The 27,157-nt window shown below is 43.4% G+C and overlaps 1 protein-coding gene across 1 annotated transcript in view; it reads left to right on the forward strand.

Annotated features, from left to right (window-relative positions):
* The window catches only part of PCDH15 (protocadherin related 15), a 2,579,312-nt gene that overhangs the window by 903,340 nt on the left and 1,648,815 nt on the right, over window positions 1–27,157 (forward strand). The window contains exon 7 of the mRNA XM_078642873.1: window positions 24,990–25,100. Coding sequence (XP_078498999.1) covers window positions 24,990–25,100 — 111 coding nt within the window. The remainder of the gene's footprint in view (window positions 1–24,989; window positions 25,101–27,157) is intronic.

Here is a 27,157-nt window from a genome sequence, read left to right on the forward strand (position 1 = left end):
ACTATAGGTAGTGCCTAACATTCTCTGCAAACCTTTTACAAGAGGCAGACAGCAGGTAAAGTCTAGTGTGGAAAAATAATTGGCGGAAATGTACACAACAGGCAACTTGAATGCACAAAACATGTTATAGTACATTTCACCAGCTGTTCATGCATTTCTATAGACACTAGACATTTATCAGTCACTTCGTTTGTAAATGGAGCACCACATAAAATTGACTCACATAGGAATAGCTGACATTGAGTGTCGACGGGATGCGGTGAGATCTAATCTAGGGGTACCCTTCTAATTGTATTGCCTGTAAAGGCATTTTGAGGCGACGAGGCCTGTGGGCAGGTATGTGGTACTTACCATTTGTGTGATGTACCGTGTTTTCACACCGTAACTTAAATTATACCTCCTCTTTGACCACTGTGACATAATGAGTGAATGGCCTGTAAAGTATCACTCAGTAATTGTGATTCCGTGATCCCGCTGATGCCCATTATCATCAGATCAAACAGTAAATTAAGCACAGAAGACTTCCACGTGTGCCCATTGATGTGAATCCAATCATAGAAATCAGACGCGACATTTCAATCTGGGGAGTTGATGAGAAAACTGTCCTGCGCGAGAACTAAGCAACAAAAAAAATAGAAATGGGAAAGGAATGGGGTGTAATTGATAACCAAATCTGTTACATCAGATTCCTGTTGAATTTAAATCCAGTGACGGGTTTTAAACCTTGGCAGATGATAGCTGCATTTTTTTAAATGCACAGCAAGCAAAACTGTCCTGCTCCCATCTTTGGCAGTCTTCTATTCTGCTACACATACACATATTCATAGAGCGTTCAACATATTTCTTGTCCTCGGTTTTGTTTCTCATTTTCCACTGAGACTGCATTATAATCCACAAGACAAAAGATGACTGAATACAATAATGGTCGGCGGAGCTAGAAAGGGCCCGAGTTTGAATCTCCCAAAGGGATTTATTTGCCCTTCAATCCTGCTGAGGTTGGGAAATGGAGAAGCACGAAATTATGCGAAAAGTACTTCTATGATTTCAAGCTCTTAGAAACGGCTGCATTGAGGTGTAAAGCACTTTATAAAAGGTTTCTATTATTATTCGCAGTTTGAGAACTTCGACGTTCCATTTAAAAACACGGGCGCATTATTTCATCTATAACTCCCAAAAACATACGTACCACTATGAACACATTGTCACGGATGTCTTGTTTTGATTTCAGCTGGTGTAATTCTTCCCTAGTACGCAGCAGTCACAAACCGCATGATAAACAGACATGGCCTTACTTATGTGGAGCTTTAAACCAAGTGTTCCTTTTTACTAGCCACGGAAGTTTTTCCACAGGCAGGTTCTTTACTCTTTAATACTGCTGTGGATGGCAGGTATTACCTCATGTCTTTACAAAGGCAAGAAGAGCTCAAAGACGTCTCAAGGGCGACAAACAAACAGAAACACGTCACTCGCAGTAAGCAGAAAATCTGAGAAGTTGGAAACTTGGATTTTATCCAGTGTTTAAGGGTCTCCGTTGCTTTTTGTTGTTTGATGCCAAAATCAAAAACAGGAATAGAATGTTCCTTCCCACTGAGGATCACGTTTTCAGCAGGTTCTTTTGTATTCTGGCAAACGAACATTTGCTTTGTCAGTCTCCTGCAACTCTTGTTTTCGCTAACCGCCAAAGTGCAGTGTTTATTTTCAATTTCTCCTTATTTTCTGTGCCAAAAGCAGAGATACCTACAGGGTTTGCCTGTAAAACACAAGCATGCAGTCATTCAACGGTTATTTGTAAATTCTATTCTAATATTCGTTCCACTTACATTTTAGTTCCGTTTGTCCTTGTACTTTACTCTCAAATCCAGAAGCAGGCGAATTCCTTCTAACAATTTGTAGTTGCATTAAAACGTTGGTCATTGTGAGCCACTGCTTGTCTTATGTGGTAAATTGTGCCCCTTCCGAGTATGAAACTGTGTTGCCACAGCATGGCCCTCCCTAGGCAAATTGCCAAGACTTTAGAATACATTTTTACACCTGCATTTACTAGGGAGATAAGTTGAGAAGAGGTAGGGTTATTCGAAGGCTTATCTTTTTTTAGTAAAAATTATAATATTATTGCTCTTCCAGGACTCAGGCGGGCAGACAGTGTATTATACCCCTTAGAATGTATCTAATAGCTAGGGGGCTAATAGTGCTTGAAATATCTTGTAGAACTCCAATGGGATCCTGTCTGGACTGGCTGCTTTCCCTGAGGTGAGCTGCAATATACCATTTTGCACCTCTTCTAATGAGAAGTAAGTTTCTAACTCCTGCCTGGCAGCCAAATCTAGCTTACTTCCTTTTTCATACCAATACCGACCCTGGGGAGCACCTGATGGTCCCTGACCGCCCTCACTATATAGATCATGACAAAACTCCTGGAAGGCTCGTATTATATCATCCAGATCTGTGTATGTCTTCCCCTCCTTTTCTATTGAGAATATCTGGCTCTTAAGCGTCTTTTGTCTTATCCGCAGAGCTAGAGGTTTCCCAACTGCATCGTCAAACTCAAAGCTCTCAGTACAATGGGCCTGGTATTCTGCTGCAATTTTTCGAGGGCAATGGACACTTGTCATTTATCTCTGCATTGGTCAGCATAATTCCTAACTGGGTTTGGGCCAAGTCCACCCCTTGCACTGTCTTTACCAAGTGTTCCCTCATAAGCTCAGTCAGTTTTGCTAATAACTTCCTGTTCTCCAAATCCTGTTGTTTCCTGGTGTGAGACACAAAGCTAACTATCTCCCCCCTTATTCCTGCCACAAAGGTGTCCCATACCATGATACCCGATGCACTGTATCTGTTGATATCAAAGTAGTCATTTATTCAAGTCTTAATATGGTCGATAAAAGTCTGGTCTACCAATAGTTTCCTATCGAACGACTATTGACATTGTTGCTTTAAATTCCGTTGGATCGTTACCTCGAGAACCAGGGAATTGTGGTCCAACATACATTTCGGTAATTTCTTTATTCCTGCCCCAGCCTGAAACAGCCTTGATATTAAGAAATAGTCCACTCGGACATATTTTTTATGAGGCCAAGATTAATATGTATAACCAGGGTCTGAGGGAAACTTAAAGTTCCAGACATCAGTCAGCCCATGGCTAGAATTGAATGAGGATAGAGCCCTATAGACTCTAGGTTTCCTTCCTAGATATCCACTAATCAAGGTACTCCCTACTGCCTTATGAAGGATTAAGTCACCACACATAATCTAGGGAGTAGGCCAGGATGCTAATTCCAGTTCTATGTCTTTTAGCACTTTCGGATCGTCTTGATTTGAGCCATATACAGTGCCTACTGTTATCCTGACCTCTAGCTCCACCAAGGCCCTTCTACCACATGCCTCGATGAGTCTCTGTTGCACCTGTCTTAGTTTATTTCTGGCTAAAATAGCAAACCGTCTAATGTTAGTGCTCTGGGAGGAGCAAGACAGCAGTGTATAGCCCTTAATCGAAATAACACCCTTTTACCCCACGAGATTTATGTCTCTTGAAGGCAAATTATGTTGATAACTATTGTTCTTAAGATCTCCGTCACCCTTAAATGCTTACTTCTATCAATTAACCCCCCTACATTGACTGAGCAATTAGTGATTCTATCCATTTGGGCCACATAAGCTGACTGACTCAGTTTTTCCCCCATCTCATTGTTTGATAGAAACTTTACATGCCGTCTATTAATCATATTCCATTCAGCTCTTTTTTGTTGTTGTTCCTTCTCTGAGCATTTAGGATTTTTCCCCTATTCCCCCATGTATCCACACCTACGCCTAACCCTGCCCATCCCCCCATGATCGCCCATCCCCGCCTCTCCCAAATCCCTCCCTCTTCCTGATCCCTGAGAAGTATCCAGACCTCACATCCGTCTGTGTGAAGATGGAAAGCAGTCCCCATGAACCGTGAATATACCGTGAATGCACTACCAGCAGATTTTTGGCCAGATCGTATCTTAATTACAAAAGAAAAGGGATTCTTTATTCTGACTCCTGAAGACCCTCAGGCCTGCTCTATTACTTTATCTCTTCTTAAGTTGAACCCGAACTTCTACCTACATTCGAAAAAGAAAATAGCAAACAGGTACAGAAAAATAGGAGGTCACCAACTTGACGTTGAGGACCGCGAGCAAGCAAAATATGACAGCTGCGCTAAGCCGCTCTACACGTGTTTGCACTGTGGTACGTGCAATTCGCGTAGTGTGAAGTATCACAAATTTCGCAAACTACGTGAGCGTAGCATAGTACTTTGCCTCGGGTTATTACCTACTTATTTGTGTGATGTGCCTGGCCGTATTGTCTCTGTTTGCCAACCAGTGAGTCAATTGATTGTTTTTATCGCCCTGGTTTTAGAACTGTTGCTTAGCTGGAAGCCAAGTTTTCAAGAACTAAGTCCAATCTAATCTGCTTATTGCTGTATCTGTGCTTAAGCAAGGGAGTGTAAGGTAGATTATGAAGTGTCTGCGAAGTAAATACCCTCTGCGTCCTCCAGATTTGTGAAAGTACAGAGGTGCTCCTGTTTTTGGTTAGACACTGTACTAATCATATGCCTGTGTATGGCTGCATTATATGTTACGCTCAGTATTGTGGTGAATAAACTTTTCCCATGTTAATGTTAAAGATTTGTGTCATGGCTTCCAGCTGGGCATCCCTGAATGCCTGCTTCTTGAGCACAAGGGGCTCATTCATCAACCACTTATGTTAGGTATTGGTTCTTCCGCAAAAATGCAGTTCAAAAGTGCATGATCAGAGAAGCCTTTAACTTGTAAGTGTATTCCCCTAACATGAGCTAGGTCTGCAGTGGGTACCAAGAAGTTGTTGGTGTGTGAAAAGGATCTATATGTTCTTGAGGAATAGGTATAACCCCTTCCTAAGGGCAGTAGTAATGCCAAATACCACTAAGTCCAACAATGTGTACAAAATCAACTAGAGCCTTTGTCTCGGGCATTGTTACTAGTGGTGGCTCCAAACTATCTCTCCTGTAATCTATGAGGCCATTAAAGTCGCCCTCATGATTGCCATTTCCTGTGGTACATCAAGATGACGGAGCTAAGTTTGATAGGAAGCTCTTTGATAACGGTGGTGGTAAATACATGCATCACATTGTAATTAGAATATAATAGAGTGAACCAGAAATCAGGAGGTATCGATCATAGTGGTCCATCCATGAGTTTGTTGTAATTAGTGGGAAGTGTTTTGTATCATGATTGCTCCTCCCATGACCTTGTTCAAAGCCTGAATGCGACAAAGGTGAAACATAATACCTGTTGAGACATCTGCAATGATCACCCCTCAGGAGTGTTCCTGCACATTAGTATATTTATCCTGTAATCTTTTTTGACTTGGAGAACTGCTGCTTGCCTTATTTTGTTTAGCAATTCAATCACATTCTAGTATATCCAGCGTACTAGAGTTTGAGTGCATTGGAACAGGATGTCAGCTTCCATAATAATTTATGTTTGTGTAAATGTGGATGGATGTATGTGCCTGGGGGTCTGACAGCTCTGCCTTGTAACTAGGTAAACTGCATACATTCATCCAAATTCACCCATAATTCATAACGTGAGGCACCTGCTATATAAAGTTGAAAACTGTGCCTAATATGGGGGAAGAAGAGCACACGTTGGGGCCAGCATCTTATTTCCCCCAGATTAATGAATTTCCCTACATGATATATATGGCCAGTTCTGCTTGGTATCTCCCATATCCTATTGTTCTTTTAGACAGAGTGTATAATGGTTGAGACATCAAGAGGTAATTTACAAAGTTCTTTCTCCCCTCCTCCCCAGTTAGCTTTCCTCTGTTACCTCTTTGAGGGGGTTTGTGAAATTAAGACCCATCCTACATATTCCATGCCATGAGAGACATCATTGTCAGGCAGGGAGGGCTTCATCGTGTGAGCCTCCATGCCGTTTGCGGGAGCCTTCTCTTTTCAGTTTCTGATCCCGATAATTTTGTGTCATCTCTTTTGTAATGTTGTGTCATGCGTCTTCCTATATGGGTTCACTGATCCTCCTTTGGTCCCTCGCTTCTTCCCCATGCTATTGGGTCCTTGCCTAAAGTTTTGAAACTGGAGCCTCAGTTGTGTTCCGTCCTCTGCTCTCTCCTGTGCTACTTGTGGAGTGTTGAAGTAGAAGGAGCGATTTTGAAAAAGTCCCTTCAGTTTTGTGGAATAAAGCAGCATATGCCCTAAGTTCATTGCTTATAACTTCCTCTTGACTTCTTAAATGATTTGTGAAGTGACTGAACTAATCTAGTGTAGTCAGAGAAGATCAATATGTGATGAGAGTAGGACGTCACTGATTCTTTTAGTCATGCAGGCCGAGGGCCCCAATAGTTGTTGCCCTCAATCACGCCCGACCTCCCTCAAATCAATTGGCGTCTCATGAGGGTTGGGTTGAGACAATCAGTCACAGACCAAGTCCAATACAGGGAGATAATCCAAACTGTCCTGGGACTGCGATCAGGTAAAATACCTGTTACAGGGATTCTGCTCAGGAACAGAACTATGCTTGGGATCACAGAACATCGGTGTGTAGGGACTGAGTCAACATACCGCTCAGTACCTATGAGACTGAGTCCAACTAGCTATAGTGCCTAACTTGGCCTCCGTAATTTACCAGAGAAACACATGAATTGGCACCCCAGAACACAACACTCTTGATCCTCTCAGGGATCATGGTAACATGACTCACCCTTTCATTCTCTCACTCGTACTCATCCACAATAAAGTAAACAAGAGACAGAAAGGAAGTTTAGAATATTTATTCAAACTATTGTGTCCTAAAATGCAGTATTCATGCCACAATTAGAAAACAAATGCATACTAAAAATAATGTTAGAATGGTCAATAAACCATATATCATAAAAATCCCGGTAATGTTATAAGACAGAATATCCTAATTCCCTCCCTTCGACTGAAACAAGAGTATTACATACATCAAAAATATCTGGGAATAGTGGCAGACCCCGTAACTTAGCATATACAGATGGACATCTACATCTCAGCTGACATGGCACACTTGTTTCAGAACCCTCGCTCCGTGTGGGTTCTTGAACTCCTGTGGTCAGTTATATGACAAGACATGTGTGCTCATAACCAGCAGCAGCATTCTGGTGTTGTGTTTAGGTGCTAGTGCCTGACCAGAGAGAATTCCTAGGAGTCTTGTTGTTTGACCTTGTCTATGGTGTCAGACTAAATCCCAGGAAAAGTACAGAATTTGAAAACATATGCAGGTTTCATGTGAAAGCACAATGTGGCACAAAATCAAGCACGTTTATATGTAATGTGTGCAAAAGAAAATGCACCCTACATTGTGCGCAATTAGGCTAACATAGGTAAAATTACAATAGGCCATGCAGGAAATCTGTGGCATACAATCCGGTAGCTAGCACCCAAAGCTTTTGAGGCATCACCGGCTGTCTTATGCACCTGATATGCTGGGGGGAGGGGGGGGGGGGGGGTCAGTCATTTTTTCCTTCCTACAAGATTAATTGAAAAGCCCAAGGGGGCATACATGAGGAAGGGTCGATTCCGCGCAGTTGTGCCCATTTTTGAGGAATAGCACTCTGGAGTACACTCCAGAGACTGTGCTGAGGGGCTTCTGCCAATGCAGAAGCTGAGACCCCCCCCCAAGCATGAGGGCGATCTTAGAAAAAAGCAATTTTGGGCCATCCATTGAGGTAGGTCACAGCAGTAGAGGAACCCTCCTCAGTGTGCAGCCTCCATATGCCCGATCTGCTCTGTTCAGGTCACCGTCTATCCAGTGGAAGTTACGTTTCAGCTCTCTACCCACCACATCCTTCACTGTTTTCCGGGGGGGTGGTCCTAACTAGCTGATAAAGCTGAGTTTAAAAGGATTTTTTAGGATTTCTGGGGATCCTGAGCAGAACTCTAGAAGAGAGAGTCTGCCATGTTGGTCTCCAGGACACTCACCCTCTTATCAGCTTTGAATTGGTGCAAAGTGACTACAAAGGATGTTGTTTCTTTTTAAAAGGCAGTTTGGCTTGGCTTGTACACTTAAAAAGGTTTGTTTCCTTAAAGTAAGCAGTATTAAAGACATGTTCACAGCGAATTTGAGTGATGCTAACATTCTGACATGTGTTGCTTGCCGGTGTCGGAGCCCGGTCTTTGTTTAGCTAGAATTCCTTCATGGTTTTTAATTCTGTTGCTGATAATACTTGTTTAAACCCGACTTTTTTAAAAAGTCTATTTGCTGCTAATTTCTTTTGAGGGCTCATTTGCGGTATTTGCACATTCTCTTACCTGAGCGGGTGGCCATTTTGGGGATCATTGAGTTAGCGGTCCAGTCGTCGCACACTGCCTATTTAGGAGGCACGCTGACGCTGATGCGCTCGTATTGCTTGGCCGGTGTCGGAGCTGCGGTCAACGCCCGACCGGTCTTCGCTTAGCTAGAATTCGTTCATGGTTTTTAATTCTGATGCTGATAATACTTGTTTTTAACCTGACTTTTTAAAAAATCTATTTGCTGCTAATTTCTTCTGAGGGCTCATTTAAACATTCTCTTACCTGAGCGGGTCGCCATCTTGGGGATCATTGGGTTAGTGGTCCAGTTGTCGCACGCTGCCTATTTAGGAGGCATGCTGACACGGACGTGCAGCGGGCTCGCCTAAGGCAAGCCTGTCTGCGCCCGTCCGCACTCGGACCGGGCTCAGGGCTAGTCCCCCTGATCGCGAGGCCCCAGCTTACCTGAGATATACAAAACATGAGCTCTTGGAGCTAAGACCGGGAGGAAGTTCTCCAAGATGCCCAAGGTATGTCTGTGAGTCAAGATGCAAATGCCCTTTTGGGGTATGTAAACATTGTGGCTCCTAGATACTCAATACACAAGTCAGTCAGCCAGAGGGCATCACAATAAGGCTGATGAAGTAACTTTCAAAGACAAGCAAACTACAATTAAATGTGTACTTACAAATGTCAGGTCCCTGATCAAACATGCGACAGAATGTGCGCTATTCCTAGAAGAGTATGACATTAAAATTGCCTTTATCACAAAATCCTGGGCTGATCAAGCCTCTGGCCCTGATTTGGCAAAAACAACACCCCCAGGATTTCTATGTTTTACCTTGAATAGACCTCGGAGGAGGGGTGGGGGCCTAGCAGTCATCTATCATGACTCCATGAATCCCATTTTTCATCCAGCTTCCAATACTTTTGCGAGGCGCTTACCTTCAATATCACTATGGAGCATAATAAACATTTCAAAGGGCTACTTCTCAATCACCCTCCAGGCCCCAGAGCTGGGTTCCTGGAAACAATAGGCACCCTACTTGAAGATGGAATGTGCTCAGAAACATTTGCGGTATTAGGGGATTTCAACTTTTTCCTCGAGGATACCATGGACCCGGATACCATTAATCTTGATAGAATAATGGAGACTGGGGAATTAAAGCAGTTGGTGAAGGTCCTACGCATCTTAAAGGGCATTTTCTGGACGGGATTTATTCTAACAATCCTGATCTTTCCTGGTACAAGGTTCAACCCTTGTCCTGGTCCGATCACAGGGTCATCATTTTTAAGCTGCAGGAATCAAAAGCCCCTAAATCAAAATCCATGCCCACAAAGATGCTGGAAAAAAGAATATAGAAGGACTTAGACGGGGCCCAGTTAGAAGAGGAATTAAAGGTATCCTCTCTCCCACTCCTGCAGGAGGTAGATACAGCAGTGGTGACGTATACAGGCTGGCTAGATAGAGCCTGTAAAACATTGGTACCCGTAAAAAGGTGGACCCCCAAGCGGGCCAAACCCTCGGCCCCTTGGTATTCAGACAAACTTAAATCTCAGAAATTGGTCTGTAAAAAATTAGAATGGCCTTGGAGGAAGGAATATAAAAACTCTGATAAAGATATTTACAAGCACAGTCTTAAATGTTACAAAGAACTGTTGCTGGAAACCAAAAAGAATTTCTACTCGCACGAAATTATTCTAGCGAAGTTTAACGGCAAAGAATTAGTTTAAACAGTTAAAAAACTTGCCTCACCAAATACTCCTAAGATTGCCAGTAGCCCAGAACTGAGCAATACATTTGTCACTTTTTTCCAACATAAGGTGGAATGCACATATTCCACTTTTTCTCCAGCTCAGAAGGGAGAAGGAACATTCTCCCAGGAAATGTCTAAGACAGAAACCAACATGGGGCCTGTATTTGATCAGTTCATTCCACTAGAAAGATCAGAAACCAATAATCTCCTGAATTCCATACGCTCAGGCTCCCCTACACACCCTTGCCCAGTCTCGATCCTGAAAACCATTCCAAAAACTATAGGATCCGCCTTACACCCCCTGATTAATAACATCTTAGCTTCTGCGTGTTTCCCTAAAGAGTGAAAAAGGGCTTCTATTCTTCCCCCATTTAAAAAAACAAGAATTGACCCCCTCACACCCCAGTAGTTATAGGCCTATCTCGCCGCTTCGACTGCCAGCAAAAATCATTGAGAAGGCAATGAACATCCAGCTTAGTACTTATCTTCAAACGAGTCATTTACTTGATCCAACACAATATGGTTTCAGAGCTGATCATAAAATGGAACTGGCTCTAATTAAAGTTATAGAAGAAGTAAGGGAGGCGTTGGACGGTGGAGGGAAGGAGGTATTGATCTTGTTAGACCTATCGGCAGCCTTCGACACGGTCCATCACATGGTTTTGATAGGCCGTTTGTCAGAGGTAGGAGTAAAAGGTGTGGCGTGGAAACTACTGCACTCCTTTCTCTCCGATAGATCACAGACCGTGGACCTGGACAATAACAAATCCCATCCGTTCTGCCTACCTTGTGGGGTCCCCCAGGCGTCCTCACTGAGCCCCATGCTTTTCAATATTAACATGATATCGCTGGCGGACCTAATACAATCTTACGGTTTTCAGCTAACCACGTACGCGGATGACACTCAAATAGGGTTATCATTTAATGATGACGAGGAAAAAGAAACAGAGGTGTGTTTTCATGACTGTATGAAGGAGATAGCTGGATGGATGGCATCAAATTGTTTAAAACTATTTTCACCAAAACCGAGATCATTGTTTTCGGAGATAATTCCCATATTTGGGCACCTGACTGGTGGCCAGCAGATTTGGGCAACTGCCCCTCCCCGACACTGAAAGCCAAGAACTTTGGGGTAACATTTGACAGTAGACTGACATTTAGCGATCACATAAGTGCTGTGGTCTCCGCTTGTTTCCTGATATTATGAATTTTAAGGAACATTAAACCTTACCTTTCAGAAGGAAATTTCAGGACAGTGGTCACTTTACTCTTTATGTCAAGACTGGACTACTGCAATGGTATCTATCTGAATGCCCAAAAACAACTTATCAACAGGCTTCAGATAGTGCAAAATGCAGCAGCCAGGCAGCTGTCAGGCACTCCAAAATTTGTTTCAGTGAAAAAATAACCAACCAGGCTACATTGGCTTCTGGTGAAGCAAAGTGTTCACGTTAAGGCCTTATGCACAGCTTTTAAGGCCCTTAATCGTATAGGCCCTGACCACTTGAAGAATAAGTTCAAGTGGTATGTTCCCGGTAGGACTCTTCGCTCTACTGGAGCAAAAAAGGTCCTAACCCCTACTGTTAAAAAGACCCGTTGGTGAGGCAGGAGTTTTATTGCATGTACATCTAAGGCTTGGAAGGATCTGCCATTCCATCTGAGTAATGCCTTGGATCTCCTTCTATTCAGGAAGGGATTAAAGACCTGGTTGTTTACCCAATGACCCTCGCTCCATTACGGCTAGGCAGTACATAGCGCCAGGACACACCAGGGTAACCTCTGCGCTCAACAAATTCAATTAACATAACATAACGTAACATAACATGTGTCAAAAATGAATTTTAATGGTAGGCACATATATATCTCTACTGCAGCCTGTGTGACAGACCAATCTATTTGGGGCGGTCCACCGACATACATTGGTTTTTGGCTGGAACACCAGGGAAAGACTGAGGGTCCCAAAGTGAGATCATACAAATGACCAGGTGCAAAACAAATTCTACCAATGTGTCAGGTCCATTTAATTTTTGCTTCTGCGAAACAACCCCCCACTTCCATAAGTTCTTTATGTAAAACAAATAACTCTACCAGTGAGGCAAAATGACATTGCAGCCACTCTGCTAACTACTCTATCGTCTATGCAGACACTACACTTGCGTATGGTCTTGAGAAATTCTCAGGATTTGCAATACGAATAAACAGATGATAATTGTAAACCGTAGGCCAGAAGAATACTTAAATATTTTCCATACTAGTAGATGGATTAGCTGCCATCTTGCCTTTCATTCATTATATATTTTGCCTGTATGATCCCCAACACCGCCTCTGCACCACCACATTAACCACACATTTATTTATGTCTGTCTATCTGTATCTTGGGGTCCTTCCCTAAAGCCAAAAAACAATGGCTGACTTATTTTAATAGCCTGTTATACTCCCCTAATCTTACAAAGCACCCTACGCCATTTTTATATCTCACTCTCAATCCATACTCTCACCCCATAAATTAGCAATTTGCACCCTCAAAATCTTTACAATTGTTGCTATTTCAGAATAAAAGGGGCTGTGTTAAATTGCTTACTGCCTATTGAGCCATGGAGCAAAATGACTTCCAAAATGAGCTAGGATAGATTTTATTGTCAGTCTTCACTACCACTGGTTTACCTACCAACTCCTAACCTTCTAAAAAATCTTCTATCCTGAACAAATGATTGTGTGAGAAGTACCATATCATCCGGCCTATCCCCATTGATTTTGAAATTCTTTATTTATCTGTTAACTTTAATTCCTCTGTCTGTTGAACTGTTTTTGTTATCACTAATGCACAATATTGTATTACTCGTGTCAAACAGTGGAGATGGTAATATATCCACGTATATGCCGATTAGAACTTTGAGCGCCCATGATCTCTTGTGAAATTAAGGTTACTCTGAGAAAGATTAAAATTGCCTAGAAGAAGCTTATGACCATTCAATTCAGTCCTGGCCACAGTACATTTTCCTAGAGAATCATACTTCATCTAAAGTAGTCCTTCATTGTACTCCTTGTAAACAAGTACACACCTCAACTCATGTATATGGCTCATGCATGCACCTCAGAACCAACTCCCCTCCCATTGCAACCTATGATGACACTCACCTGATAAATGTGCATCTTTTTGAAGAGCAGAGTCAGTTCCTTCAGTTTCGAGAAAAAAACAAGATTTGCTTACTTTGAGTCATGGTGAATATCAGGATAGGTGAAATTAGCGTAGTTTCCTTTCACTAAATAAGCCAAATTTTGCCCAAACTATGTGAAATTAAGCATAAATACACTAAGAACAAGCCTTTCCCTTTGCACTATATTTTTTAGTGCGACGTAGTCCTCACATCAGTCTTTGACTCAAAAACACAATTTTAGGCAAATTAAAAATAGCACAGGAAAACAGAAGGAACGCGAACAAGAGCTCCTCACATTCTGTTGTTCCCGTATGTTTGCAGTTTGTCGTGTTTCTGGTACATTTTTACTGTGAATGCAAATTAATACGCAAAGTGGCATAATGGAACAATTTGGGGATGTTGCACAGTAAGTGTAAGACAATATTCCTGTAATTTTGCAAAATGAGTCGGCATAATTGACATTTCGCCCAGATATAGTGGATATCTTGCGTGGATTCCATCAAGCAATCTGCACTAAATGTAAATGTATTTCGATTTATATAGCGCACAAATCACCCAGGGGTCTCAAGGCGCTTGCTTGGGGAACCCGTCCTGGTATTCCCCTGTGAGATACCCCGGCAGGGTATTCACAAGGTGAAAGCCAGGCATCCCGCCGCGAGGGGCCGTAGTGGAGATTAAGCAAGCTATTGCCCAGAGTCGCAGAGTGTGACCCTGTGAGTCGAGTAGGCACCGGAGCGAGAATTGTCGAGTCTGTGGAATTTTTGAGCCCGAGACCCGCCGAGGCGGGGAATCGAACCCTGGTCCACGGCTGATCTCAGCTTCCGGGTCTGCCGCCTCTAACCACTGAGCCACGCTTCTCCACTAGACCTGCATTTGACTCCTGTCGTTGTCTTAATTGCGTCAATGCCATTGGAACTATGGCCAGGGAGGGTAAAGAGGAAATGCCAATGGTATAGATAGAAGATGAAGCTCCCGAATGCTAAACAGCTTAGTTAATAGTTTGATTTAACATTTTTGCTTATTAAATGTAAAATCTCATGTATTGAATATAGTGAAGCAAATGTATAACTCCCAAAAAACAGAATGCCTATATTACTGTTTATATTCTTGTAATGGAGTAGCTGGCAGGATAACGCGTTTTTTTTAGAATGTAAATTTTATGTAGTGCTAAAATTTCAAATGCAAATGATGTGCTAAATGGTGGAGTTGTAGTCTGCCGAGGAAAATTGCAGTTCAGACTGTTCCCACTTCCATTTGTCAAAGTGAATAGTGCACGTATTTTTGGAATAAAAGAAACCACTTGTATTCTTGTTCATAATGAGAATAAAAGCTGCGCTCTTCAGTTGCATGGGGCAGAATACCGGATATATAGAAGTAGTAAATCTTAATACACAGAAGCTTTCCTTTAACTGCACAATTTCTGAATGTAAATTAGTGAAGGTTTACTTGATGAGCAGTTGAAATATTTAATTGAAAACTCCATTTGGCATGGCTACCTGAAAATAGCAACATAATCGACTGTATCCACAAGTTCGCTCAGGGCCTTATTCAATAAATGAAATAATAACATTTACATATCCTCCTCAATGTACTTTTGCATTTTCCTCCTAATTACAAACATTTCTATTAGTATATCAGGAAAGATGTCCCAGGAGCAGATTTCTAGGTAGAAATATAAGTACGTCACATGACAGGTCCCATGCGCTCCTATTTCTAGAGAGCAGAGTCCTATATAGGGTAGAATTCTGCAGAGGGGAATAGAACCTCACGTGCAAATGCACAGTTTTTTTCCTCTGGAGGTGAACTATTTCCCTTCCTATCCTGGAAGGGGTGTTACAACAGCACTTAGCTGGAGTAAATATCCCTCCGTTTCCAGGGAGGGATGAAGTTCGATCTAAGTTTGGGAATACTTCCAAATGTACAGGTCTGTGGGCTTTCCAAAATGCCCAAGGCAGCCATGCCATTTACCGCTATATGTATGAAGGGACCGATTAGCGATTCAGAAATAGCGAAAATTACCGAAACGCTAAATCTGTATCGCTAATCGGGATGTAACAACGCATTAGCAAATATTTAGCGATTCGGCCACAATCGCTAAATATTTGCACAATATGAATCAGCGATTCCATAAACGGCCAAACTCGCAAAATAGCGCGACCCCGCCCCGAAAAGCGCTAATTAGTGCGACCGCGTCGCTAATTTGCGCGACCGCGCCCCTAAATACGCAAAAATAGCGCGACCGCGTCGCTAAATTGCGCGACCGCGTCGCTAAATAGCGCGACCGCGCCCCTAAATACGCTAATTAGCGCGACCGCGCCGTGAAATAGCGCGACCGCACCCCTAAATACGCTAATTAGCGCGACCGCGCCGCTAAATAGCGCGACCGCGCCCAGCATAGCGCTAAATTGAGAGGTACCCCCGGGAAAAATCGCAATTTAGCACAAATCTGGAAACATCCAATTGCTATCCTGATGCTATATGATGACATCACAACCAGGAAGAGAGTGATTTCCCATGGGGCATCTGGAGTGAGACAGAGAGAGTGAGAGTGTTGTGTGGAACTCTTGAGCCATGGCAGAAAGTGGAAGCCAGGATGTCCCAGCAAGCCAGCAGGAGCAGCAAGCAGGGGAAGCAGCCAGGAAGAGGAAGCTCAAGTTTTCAGAGGCTGAACTAGAGACCCTAATCACCGAAATGGTGCCACACCATGACTCATTATTTGGGGCCACTTCCCACAAGGTGCCAGAAGCCAGCAAGAGAAGGATTTGGGAGGGCATCCAAGCCAAAGTGAATGCCCTAGGAGTCACCCACAGGACAGTTGATGTGTTGCGCAAGCGCTGGTACGACCTGCGCCAGCGCTCCAAGGAGAGGTTGGCTGCCAGGCTGGAGCAGTCCCAGCTCACCGGTGGGGGAACCTCCAACGTCCAAGACTCTACACCACTGGAGGAGCTGGTAGAGGGCACACTGCCTCATCAGAGTGTTGCGGGCGTGTCCGTGCTCGACAGCTCAGCACAACCAGCAGCAAGACCAGGTAAGAAGCATGCCTCCCCACCCTAAACCACCCCCAGAACCCCCTGAGGCGACCTAGGGATTAGGGCAACCACATGTCAGGCTAGACCAAGTACACAGCAATGCATTATGGGAGATGTAGTCACAACAGTCAGCAATGTAGAAAGTAGCATGAGATTGTCAAATTGTACACATGTGCAGGTCAGGAGAGGTGAATGACACAAGTAAAGTCAGGGAACACTGTGAAAAATTTATTAGTACATCACTTGTGATGATCAAATAAGTAATGTGTGCTGTTCTATCCACAGCACCTGCAAGTGGGAAGGATACAGCCAGTGCAACAGAGACAGGAGCCAGAGGCTCAGGAGAAGGCAGGCATGGCCATGATCCAGATGGGGAGGACAGTCCTTTAATCCAAACACAGGGACACAGTAGGAGGAACGTGAGGCCATTCAGAATAATGGATGATGAGGAAGAGGAAAATGTCAATGTCCAGTCTGAAGCACCAGTACCCCAGCAGCAGGAGTCCAGAACAGAGTCCAGAGGCAGGCGTAGACCCCGCACGGCCATCAGCACCAATGTGCAAGAAGAAGAATCAGTGTTCGCCGGTCTTGAAATGCACATGCTCCAGGTTCACCGCCTGCAAGCGAAACACATGAAGGCCATTCAGAGAGAGATCAGGGCAGGGAACAGAGGACTACGCGAGGAAATCAGGGGGGCTGTGCAGGAGCTGACTGCAGAGATGAGAGCTGAACGCGCAGCCAGGCGCAAAGAAATTGCCCGCATGGACCACTACACGCGTGCTATTAATCGCCTCGCCTCCTCCACCAATATGCTGGCAAGGCGTGCCATAGAGACCCAGCGAGAGTTCTCGCATGGTATCCAGGACATAGCCACTGTGGTAGTGCAGTCAACTGCCACCCTGGATGAGCTGCGTGCGCTGCGTACTGCTGGACCCGGGGTGCTTACCCCCAGTGAGGAGGACTCACAGTCGGTGCGGAGCTCTAATACACCACCACCCACTGTTGAGAGGCGCCGTAGTGGCCGGAGCAGCAGGCCTGCCACACAACAATAGGGACTGCATCAAAATGACTACTCCACACAGGGGGGATATGGGGCCAGCAACTGGGTAGCACTTGCTATACCAATGACTGATTTAGTTGCACTGTGATTTGAACATGTGCTTTGGTTTAGGAGAGTTCATCCTGCTTTTTTTTGGAAGTCACATTGTTGGTTTTGGAAATTAAACACGTTTGCAGAGCAAGACGTTGTCATTGTATCATTTTTACTCACCTAGAAGTAGTTCCGCATGATCTCATCACGCCTCTGGCGCCCAGCTGCAGCAGCAGCTACGCCAGCTTCCATGTGTATGGGTCCGGGTCCCTCCACGTCCGAGGTATCTGAGTCACTCGACTCCATAGGTGTCCCTTTCCTGGTTGCAAAGTTGTGGAGCATGGCACAAGCTACAACAATTTTGCAGCATGTCTCAGGGCTGTATTGAAGGGCACCTCCACTTTTGTGGATGCATCTGAATCTGCTCTTCAGAATCCCGAATGTTCGCTCGATGGTGTTTCTTGTGGTAATGTGTGCCCGGTTGTAGCGGTGCTCCCCAGCAGTGGCAGGATTCAAGTAGGGTGTCAGGATGAAGTCCCTGACTGCATAGGCACTGTCCCCTGTGGGTGGAAGAGTTGAAAGGTCAGTCAATGTGATGCACATGCAGGTCATGAGTAATATGGGCTGACAATGTGTGCTGTTACCTAGTAGGTATCCCTCTCCAAATTCCCCTCTTGAGAGTCTACGGTATAGGCCACAGTGACAGAATATAAATGCGTCATGTGTGCTTCCTGGGTACTTTGCCACTATATCGGTGATAATGTTTTTGGCATCACACACCATCTGTATGTTCAGGGAATGGTAGCATTTCCTGTTCCGGAATACATACTCTATGTTTGTGGGGGGTGAAATGGCAATATGTGTTCCGTCTATACATCCTATGACGTGGGGGAATTGGGCTATGTTATAAAAATCCTGCTTAGTCTGTGCTAGTTCCTGTGGGGTGCTGGGGAAGTGTATGTGATGTTGCATCCTCTGTGTCATGGCGTCGAGGAATGCATGGAAAAAGCGCGACAGGGCACTTTGAGACACCCCTCCTGCAGTGGCTATGACCCCCTGGAAACTACCTGAGGACAGCAGGTGTAGTGAACACAGGACCTGGATGTGTGTGGGTATGGCTTGGGTCCTGCGGGTGGGGTGTTCTAGGTAGGGCCTGAGTTCATCAATCAATTCAATTATGCTCTCTTCCTCCAGTCTGTAATGGGTGTGGATATCCTCATCAGTGCGTTGGAAGATGGTAATGCGCAACCGGAATATCCTCTCCTGCCGTCTCCTCCTCTGCGCCAGAGCTCTCACTCTTCGCCTCCTCACTATCATGTACAACCCGGACATTGTGGTAGGGAGTGTGTTGCATTCTGGGTTTCAATTTATAGTTTGCACCTGGTTACCACCTGCTCCCACTTGATGGTAATTGCGAGGCGCTATTTTGCGAATTTGCTTGATTCGCTAATGCAAATTGGTTGATACATTCCATAGCGATTTCAGAATTGCGATTTCCGCTTTAGCGAATCTCGCTAACGGATTTCTACGCTAAATAAGGATTCGCTTTTGTATTCGCTATGTTGCACTTTCGCAACGTTTGGGAATCGCTATTTACTGAATCCTTATTTCGCAAGCGTATTTTGCTTCATACATAGCGAATAGCGATTTTTTAGTCGCTAACGCTATTTATTGCGATTCGCAGCGTTTGCGATCGATTTTTGGCTTCATACATATAGCGGTAAATGCTAACTTCCCACTCCTTGGTGGGATTTACTACCGCCGATTCCTGGCACAGAAATCCACAGTTGTGAGTGCATTAACGCCTGCAAAGAATCTCTATCAAAATTCCTGTTAGACGTAAATGAGTTATTTTTTACTGTAAACATATGTTTAAAGATTGTGACTAGGCCCCTCAACTGTAATACAGAAAGGAACTGTATTTTCACATATTTATAAGAATAAGCCAAAAAAGAGATCCTACCTGTCTCATTACTCTTACCAAAGCATATGAGTTCTTTCCCACCCAATACCAAATCAAGCAAAAGGTTTAGGCATGCAGAGGGCTATTTATGGCCATCTTTGTTAGAGCATATTTAAAAAACATCAAGGGACCCCAAGTTTAGTCAGCACAGGACCTCAGGGAGCAATTATTATAGAAACAACAGTGGTCCCATGCAATATAGGATAAGGCACACAAATGAATACAGACACAATGGATTCTGTATTTGGCTGACTTGTCCAGCCGGACAGAAGTCAGAATGTATTTACTTATAACAACAAATAAAGGGAGAATATCCTTCGACAGTCTCACGTTGTGGGGCACAAGCCTGTACCTCATTTAAACACAAACACTTTAGTACAGTCAAAGTGAAAAGAAGGGGAGAAAGGGCTTTTAGACAATAAAGCTCAGGTTGTTCTACAAATCACAATATGAACAAATATTTTCAATTGCGCCTTTACATCAACATTAGTACACTATATACACACTGTATAAGGCACATCAATTGGTCGACGGCGTTTCGATCCCACTTTTTAGATCAAAGGGATCATTATCAGGACACTAGATATATGCCTAATAATTGTAAGCCTCTAAAACCATGAATTTTCGGGGCTGGGGGTTCAGGAGGGGTACGGTCACCCGAATAAGGACCGGCCAGGCAGAGTCGGGGTTCCGATCACGTGCAGGTTGCAGGGGTACCGGGTCAGTCGGTATCGCTTCCCGCTCGGTAATACGATCTGCAGATCGGGTGACCGTACCCACCCTGAACCCCGAAACGCCGTCGACCAATTGATGTGCCTTATACAGTGTGTATATAGTGTACTAATGTTGATGTATAGGCGCAATTGAAAATATTTTTTCATATTGCGATTTGTAGAACAACCTGAGCTTTATTGCCTAAAAGCCCTTTCTCCCCTTCTTTTCACTTTGACTGTACTAAAGTGTTTGTGTTTAAATGAGGTACAGGCTTGTGCCCCACAACGTGAGACTGTCGAAGGATATTCTCCCTTTATTTGTTGTTATAAGTAAATACATTCTGACTTCTGTCCGGCTGGACAAGTCAGCCAAATACAGAATCCATTGTGTCTGTATTCATTTGGGTGCCTTATCCTATATTGCATGGGACCACTGTTGTTTCTATAATAATCTTTGTTAGAGCGACATAAGAGGTGTGACTTCAGTGCTTAAATTGAGCCGGTGGTTTCCGGTGCTCAGCACGGCACTTAATCATCAACACCAGTGCTCTTAATTAGTCCCAGTTAAGGACACATTCACATTCATTTATGGTAGGCACAGAGAGATTAAGTGATTTGCCCAGAATCACAGGATATTGAGCCGACGCCCCTACTGGAACCTGGCTCCCCAGCTCCAAAGTCAGCAGCTCTGGCCATTACCCCGCAGCCTCTCCCCACTATCATGGTTGGCAGTTTATTCTGTTTTAGGCGGCACTAACCGGAGAAATGGGTTGGTGCAAGCTGCCTCTTTACGAGAGCCCCAGTACTTATTTTATTTTTAAAAATTAACAACTGTGTGAGTCTGGGAGACTCGGACACTTCCTGTCGTGCACTCAACTAAAATATAGATTGTACAACGAACACCTTAGTGAGGTGGACAGGGGCAGGAGGGTTAAGGAGTGCCAGAAAAAAGAGGGTAATATTCTGAACATTCTAAAGTCCTTCAAATGTATCCAAGCACGGAAGGCCATTATCTAGAAGAACTTGAGAAAAGTGGGGTACAAAATAGATTCTCAGGTTAAGCACATGCTACAACAGAAACTGGAGAGCTCTTATAGAGAATGCAAGCATGACAGAAAATATGCAAGCACAACTTAAAATTCCTTTTTTGAAAAAAGAGATTATAGAACAAAGGGCCAATTTCAGTACATTTCAAAAACCATGACACTAGCAGAATACAGGCTCAAATTTCAATAAGATAAAACATGTTGCACATTGTTGTAGTGATCTATGTTACCTACGGACATTAGTTCCAATGTCAGTAAGATAGATTGGTGTGTCAATGCAGTTTCTGCTCAAGCCACAAAAGGGAGACCTGCAGGTAACAGCCTATGATCCCAACTAATTTGCTCAAGAGAGTCGGTGTCTGTTACAATGAACTAGGCTGCTACTAGTGTGCAGATTACTTGTTCCTAAGCCAGGAAAGAGCAAGAGGGAGAGAGAGAGAGCTGGTGGTAGGGGATGTATGTCACTACAACGCGGGCTATTACCACGCGTGCCATTACAACGCTGTTATTACAGCGCAAGTCATTACAACGACTTGCGCTGTAAGGGCTGGATAGTGGAATAGTTTAATTTTCTATTCCAACTCCAGCCCACGTTGACAGTAGGGAAGGTGTTGGAATAGAAAATTAAACTATTCCTTTGCCAATAGCACCCTCCAGCGCAAGTCGTTGAAACGACTTGCATTGTAAAAGCAGCGTAGTAATGGCAGCGCATGGTAATGCCCGCGTTGTAAATGCTGTTCCCCGTGGTAGGTATTTGATAAAGTTTTACTTCAATTCCAAGGAGCAGTGGGAGACTTCACAGAACAGCACAGGTCCATGTGTAAGTCAGAAGCATAGCTGGAAAGCATGAACAAGTATATTGAAGGGCATGTGCGCATTCCGTATTATAAAAATGCATGGAGGTGTTGACTCTCTAAAACAATTAAGAAGGTTGAGCTGTAGGAATGGAACTGTCTGAGTGTTTATTAGATAAATGCCAATACCAATAAATGAAACCTCCACAAGACCAGAACTCAGTCAAAACAATAAGGGTTTATTCAAATGTAATTTCATTACAAAAGGCAAAACGTTAAATCTTGAAGAAGCAGCAGTCATAATAAGTGGACATTAAAAACTGAAGCAAATTAACATAAGATCAATCTCTAAAGCAAACAAGCGCTTCAGATCCACATACGGGTAAAAAGTGCTATATAAATGCTATCATACAATATAATACAAATAGTCAGAACCAAAGTATAGTGAAGCAAGGGCACTTACAAAGAGTCTGACTCCAAATAGTGCACAAAAAAACTAAGGGCTATATTCACATGTTTTATGGTGCAGGGCAGCCCAGCAAGTGAACTTGCTACACTGCGTCACAGGGAAAGGGCAGGACTATTTATCAAATATGGCACATTCCTGTTCTTTTTCTTTGCACTGGTGCTGTTTTAGCAACCTAGTGCTAATGCAGGTACTTTTGCATGATGGTGTTAGGGTGCCTGTGTTGTTGGCAGGATTGTTTTTGTGCAGGAAAATAACCTGCACAAAAATAATCCTAAGAGGCTTTTTCCTTTTTCTATGTAGCACACATAGAAATTGGATGTAACAAGGAAAATAAAGGTATTTCTCCTTGTTGCGCCTCTCCTGGGGAGGCGTATCTTTTTGCCTCAAGCCCGGGATTTACAAGGCTTGGTAAATCTGGGAACATGTCAGAAACCATGGGAGGTGCATGGGAACACCCACTGCAACACCCATGGAATGCCTCCTGCCACAGAGTAAAGCAATACAGCGATCTGCCCTGCGTTGCATTACTCCATATTTTTTAGGCCATTTAAAGACACAAAAAGTGGCTTTGTGTGCCTTCATAAATATGACTTGGGGGTTTGCATAATGCATGTACCACATTGTGTGACATAAGCATGACGAAAAGCTCTCATAAATGTGCCCCTAAGTATAAAACAAGTAAACAAACTAATGCATATTCTGCTCAATTTAAAAGGCAGAGAAAGTCAAAGTATAAAGCAAAAGACAAACTGACATTGAGTCTGTTCTGTAAGCAAGTGCAAAAATCTCTAACACATCTCTCTATGACATCACTCAAGACAAAAAAGGCAAACACTTAGGGCTAGATTATGAGTTTGCAATGGCGGTCACTGCTGCCCCGGAGGTTCGACCACTGAATTACAACTTCAGCAGTTGGACTGCCATGGGAACGCCCCAACCGCCAGGGATCTGCAAACCCTGGTTGTGGAGCGGCAGTGTAAGGCCACAATATACCCGGTAGGGCTTCTGCGGCACGCCAAGCATATTGCAAGGTTCCCCACTGCCAGCAGTCTCATGGCTGTGTTCACACCATGAAACTTCTGGTGGTGAGGAAACTATGGGGTCTTACAGGGCCCTCTGGTGCCTCAGACCATAAGGATGCATGCAGTGGGGCACATGGTGTGCCCCCTGTCTGCATGCACACCCAGTTTCTGCATGGCTGGAATTAACTGTCCATGCCGTGCAGGAACTTGCTTTGGCATTTCCAATACAGGACCTTTTTAAGGCCCCGCCTTGGGAACCCCTGCCAAACAACGTGAAAACATGATAACTATTGGGCGCCAGTAAAGTTTGGTGGTGCGGGAGCTGGCGGTGGTGTGCCGCCCCACTCCGGCAATGCCAAACTCATAATCAGACCCTTAGTCTGGTGAGATGTGATATAATAGGGCTGCATTAACAACGATAGATTCACGAAAACTAAATCACTTTTAAATCTACAAGATACATCAAACCAGATACATCTAGAAAACATGTACTTTGCTATATATTAATAAAGAGGGGTACATAGGAAGTTAAGGAGATGAGTTGACATTTATTTAATACAGAAATACAATGGGCAGTTCAATTAATGAACAGTCTCTAGAAAATAACTTGACTTAAGGACCTTAAATGTTACAAAGATAGGAACATCCTAAGCATGGCTTCTTTGTGAGGAACTGCATAGGGAGGGGCGTCCTCGCACCCCAAACCAATCGCACAGCTTAATTGCGCCATTTTGGCAGTCATAACTCCTTGTTTTCAACAATGTATTCCTTGTATTCCATCTTTGACATTTTCGCCACATTTATGTTTTTATCCACACGTGGAATTTTTGCCATTTGGCTGGCAGTAATAAATCTTTACCAAATGGGGAATATTTTTGTAAAGGCTAGTTATGTCAGACAATATTTTTGTTACCAAATCTTGACATACAACCCAAAGAAACACCCCTCTAGGTATGGCCGTGGCCTGAGACGTCTTCCCTAGAACTACAACTCAGAACAGTAGTTCAACATTTCTGGTATTAATGTTTACTGGTCTTCATGCTCTGCTTTTGCATTACCTATGGAGTAGGTGTGAGGTACTTTCTGGAATGATGTTGTTAATTTTTTAAGCCAAAGGAATAAGAAACATTCAGAATTGGGAGTATAGAGAATTATAGAAAATGCAGGAGAACTGAAGATTCATAGACTAGGAATGTAGGTAAAAGCAGACTTATGAACAAAGAGACGCAGAGAGAGAAAAAGGCAAGTGGGCAGGAAAACATGGAGACAGAAACAAGGCAGAGATATACCAAAAAAGATGAGCATTCAAGACAGATCATATCTAGAGATCACTTGTATACCCTCAACCCTCACCCTCAAGGAATTGGTCAGTCACAAAATAAATCTAATGTGATTAAGGGTAAGAAAATTTCCAGCTCATTCCTACCCATGGTCAGAATAAAAAGAAAGCTTCCATCTTTCACTCAACCATGCCCCCAATAGCATTTAGTACATGCTCTCATGCCATTCCCTATCCACATTGAATGCAATAATTTTTTTCATATGTTAGTATTACTGGAGGTTTGAATTCTATTTTACATATATGCATATACACATAATTGGACTTAAACATCACACCGAGTTAATCAGAAATTCTCTGAACTATTTTGTGCATTTTGTTTTACCCTACACAGGCATCCAATATGTCTTTTGACATTCCTCTCACATTGTCTGGAGCGGTGGTGCTGAGGCGGAGACTGAATTATGAAGAAAAAACTCGCTACTTGGTCATAGTCCAGGCTAATGTAAGTGTTAAATTCCACTCAGTTTCCTCTGTAGTTTGTTCCCTCTTGACATATATTTAAGAAGTATGGTTTCCTAGAACAAGAGTATTCTTTTACATAATTCAACACTGTCAAATTATTACCCGATACAGGTTCTTTTCTTTGCTTACCTTTAACACATTTTGACATGTAATTACCAGCTGACAGGAGCACATTTCTACTGTGAGAAAAGAAAAAAAAACATTAGGCTTAAGAAAATACCGATGTATTATGTACTATTTTTGGTGAAATGTGCAAACCTATATATACCTGTTTTAAAATGTATAGCAAGACAAATTATTAAATGGCCATGTTAATTGTAGTTTCATGGGCTCTGAAAAACTAATTTTTAATAAGCACGTGTTTTTCAAGATCATCTCATGTAAATGATTCTTGTCTTATCGCAAATAAATTGCAAAACACATTGACAAAAGTAAACAGACCCTTTATATGTCCACTAACCACCAATCAGAAAAAATGAAAATATGTTCCATTCAATGTCAAACAACCCTTTTCTGACCATAAATCCAAAGTCTCTGTATATTCCATTGATATAAATAGTTTGGTTAGGTCACATGGATGTACTGTATTTAGAGTTCCCAAGTTAAAGGTGTAGGAAAATTGCCTTTTCTGTGTGGTCTTCACTGATTGATCATATTTTGTTGCACCCTACATTATTTTGCTGACTGTAAAACTTTACCTTTGCTAACCACGGGATAAAGTGCATTTACTCCTTCTTTCAGCTTGATACAATTAAGAAATTCTTAATTCTCATATTTAGTTTACCTGTACGTCCCTAGTTTATGGTGTAAATTGCATCAGGGCCAGTATGTTGAATGTCAATCAGAACTGCAGCTTCCATTGTTCCATTCACTTCAGTGGCAGTGCAAACGTGGTTTCAGGCGTACCATTTGTAACCTTGCAGTTCAGTTTTAAACTGCAAATTCAACTTGTCAAAACAATCCTTTTTGAGAGTCCAAATCTTCATTTTAAATATTGATGTCATATATAAGTAGACCTTATTGCTCATAAGGCAGGGTGCATGATATTTAAAAGTAAGACATGTAAAAGCTTAATGTTAAAAAAGTTCTTACAATCACCAGCGCTCAAAGCCATTTTTATACCCTAGCAAGGCTGGCTGCTCCATAACAGGGATGCAATATTAAATACAATGGGCCTGAGTCACAAAGGCTGGTTACACTTTTGAGTAAGTTTACTCTTTGGACCTGATTTTGATCTTGCGAAGAAAGCCCTAAGCTGACTCGCGCCTGTAGAGCTTTCCGACCGACTTGTGCTCCTGGGCTCTTACCGACAGAGTACTATGCCCTGCAGCGCTGATGAACTCAAGTGACTCAAAACCCCATTGAAGTCTATTGGAGCCTGGTGTACGTTGCATACATAGGCTCTAATTGACAAAAACGCACGTCTCGGACAAGGGTGCCCCCTGTCGCGGGTGCGCCTCGGGCCCGCCTGCACTGTGCATGCATGTGTAGAGGGGACCCTTGGGACCCCCCCCAGTGATCGAGTCGTAGGGCCCCGGGTGAAAGGGTGCCTGCTACGGACCCCCAAATTCTGCTTCCCAGAGCTTTTTGGAGTCAGAGGGTCCGAGTGGATCCGGCTGCTCGACACGCGCATCGTACTTGGTCGCTCAGGAATCGGACCCATTGCGCGGTGCGTGTCGATGAAGTTGGAGTCATCTAGACGGCATCGCAGACGGGTACGAGTTGGCTGGAGCGCGTAGCTATTCTCACATCAGAAATCGCGCGTACGAGACGGAGTCACTCCTGATGGATGCCGTCAGGAGCCCCTCCGACCAAAATCAGAATCGGGCCCTTTGTAGTAAATTTACTACTTTCGATATGAACAAGCACCGAGTGCAAGCTTGCTACAAAAATGAAAGTTACATGTCTCCACCCCCAGATTAATTCACTGGGCTTACTTTTGTGTGGATGGGGGATGTCCCTCCCTGAACCACTTCCTCGCCTTTCCTAAACCCCTCTTACTACTCCATACTCCCATCCTCTTTAGTATTACGTCTG

This window comes from Lissotriton helveticus, chromosome 5_1 (assembly GCF_964261635.1).
Source record: "Lissotriton helveticus chromosome 5_1, aLisHel1.1, whole genome shotgun sequence".
Taxonomy (NCBI): domain Eukaryota; kingdom Metazoa; phylum Chordata; class Amphibia; order Caudata; family Salamandridae; genus Lissotriton; species Lissotriton helveticus.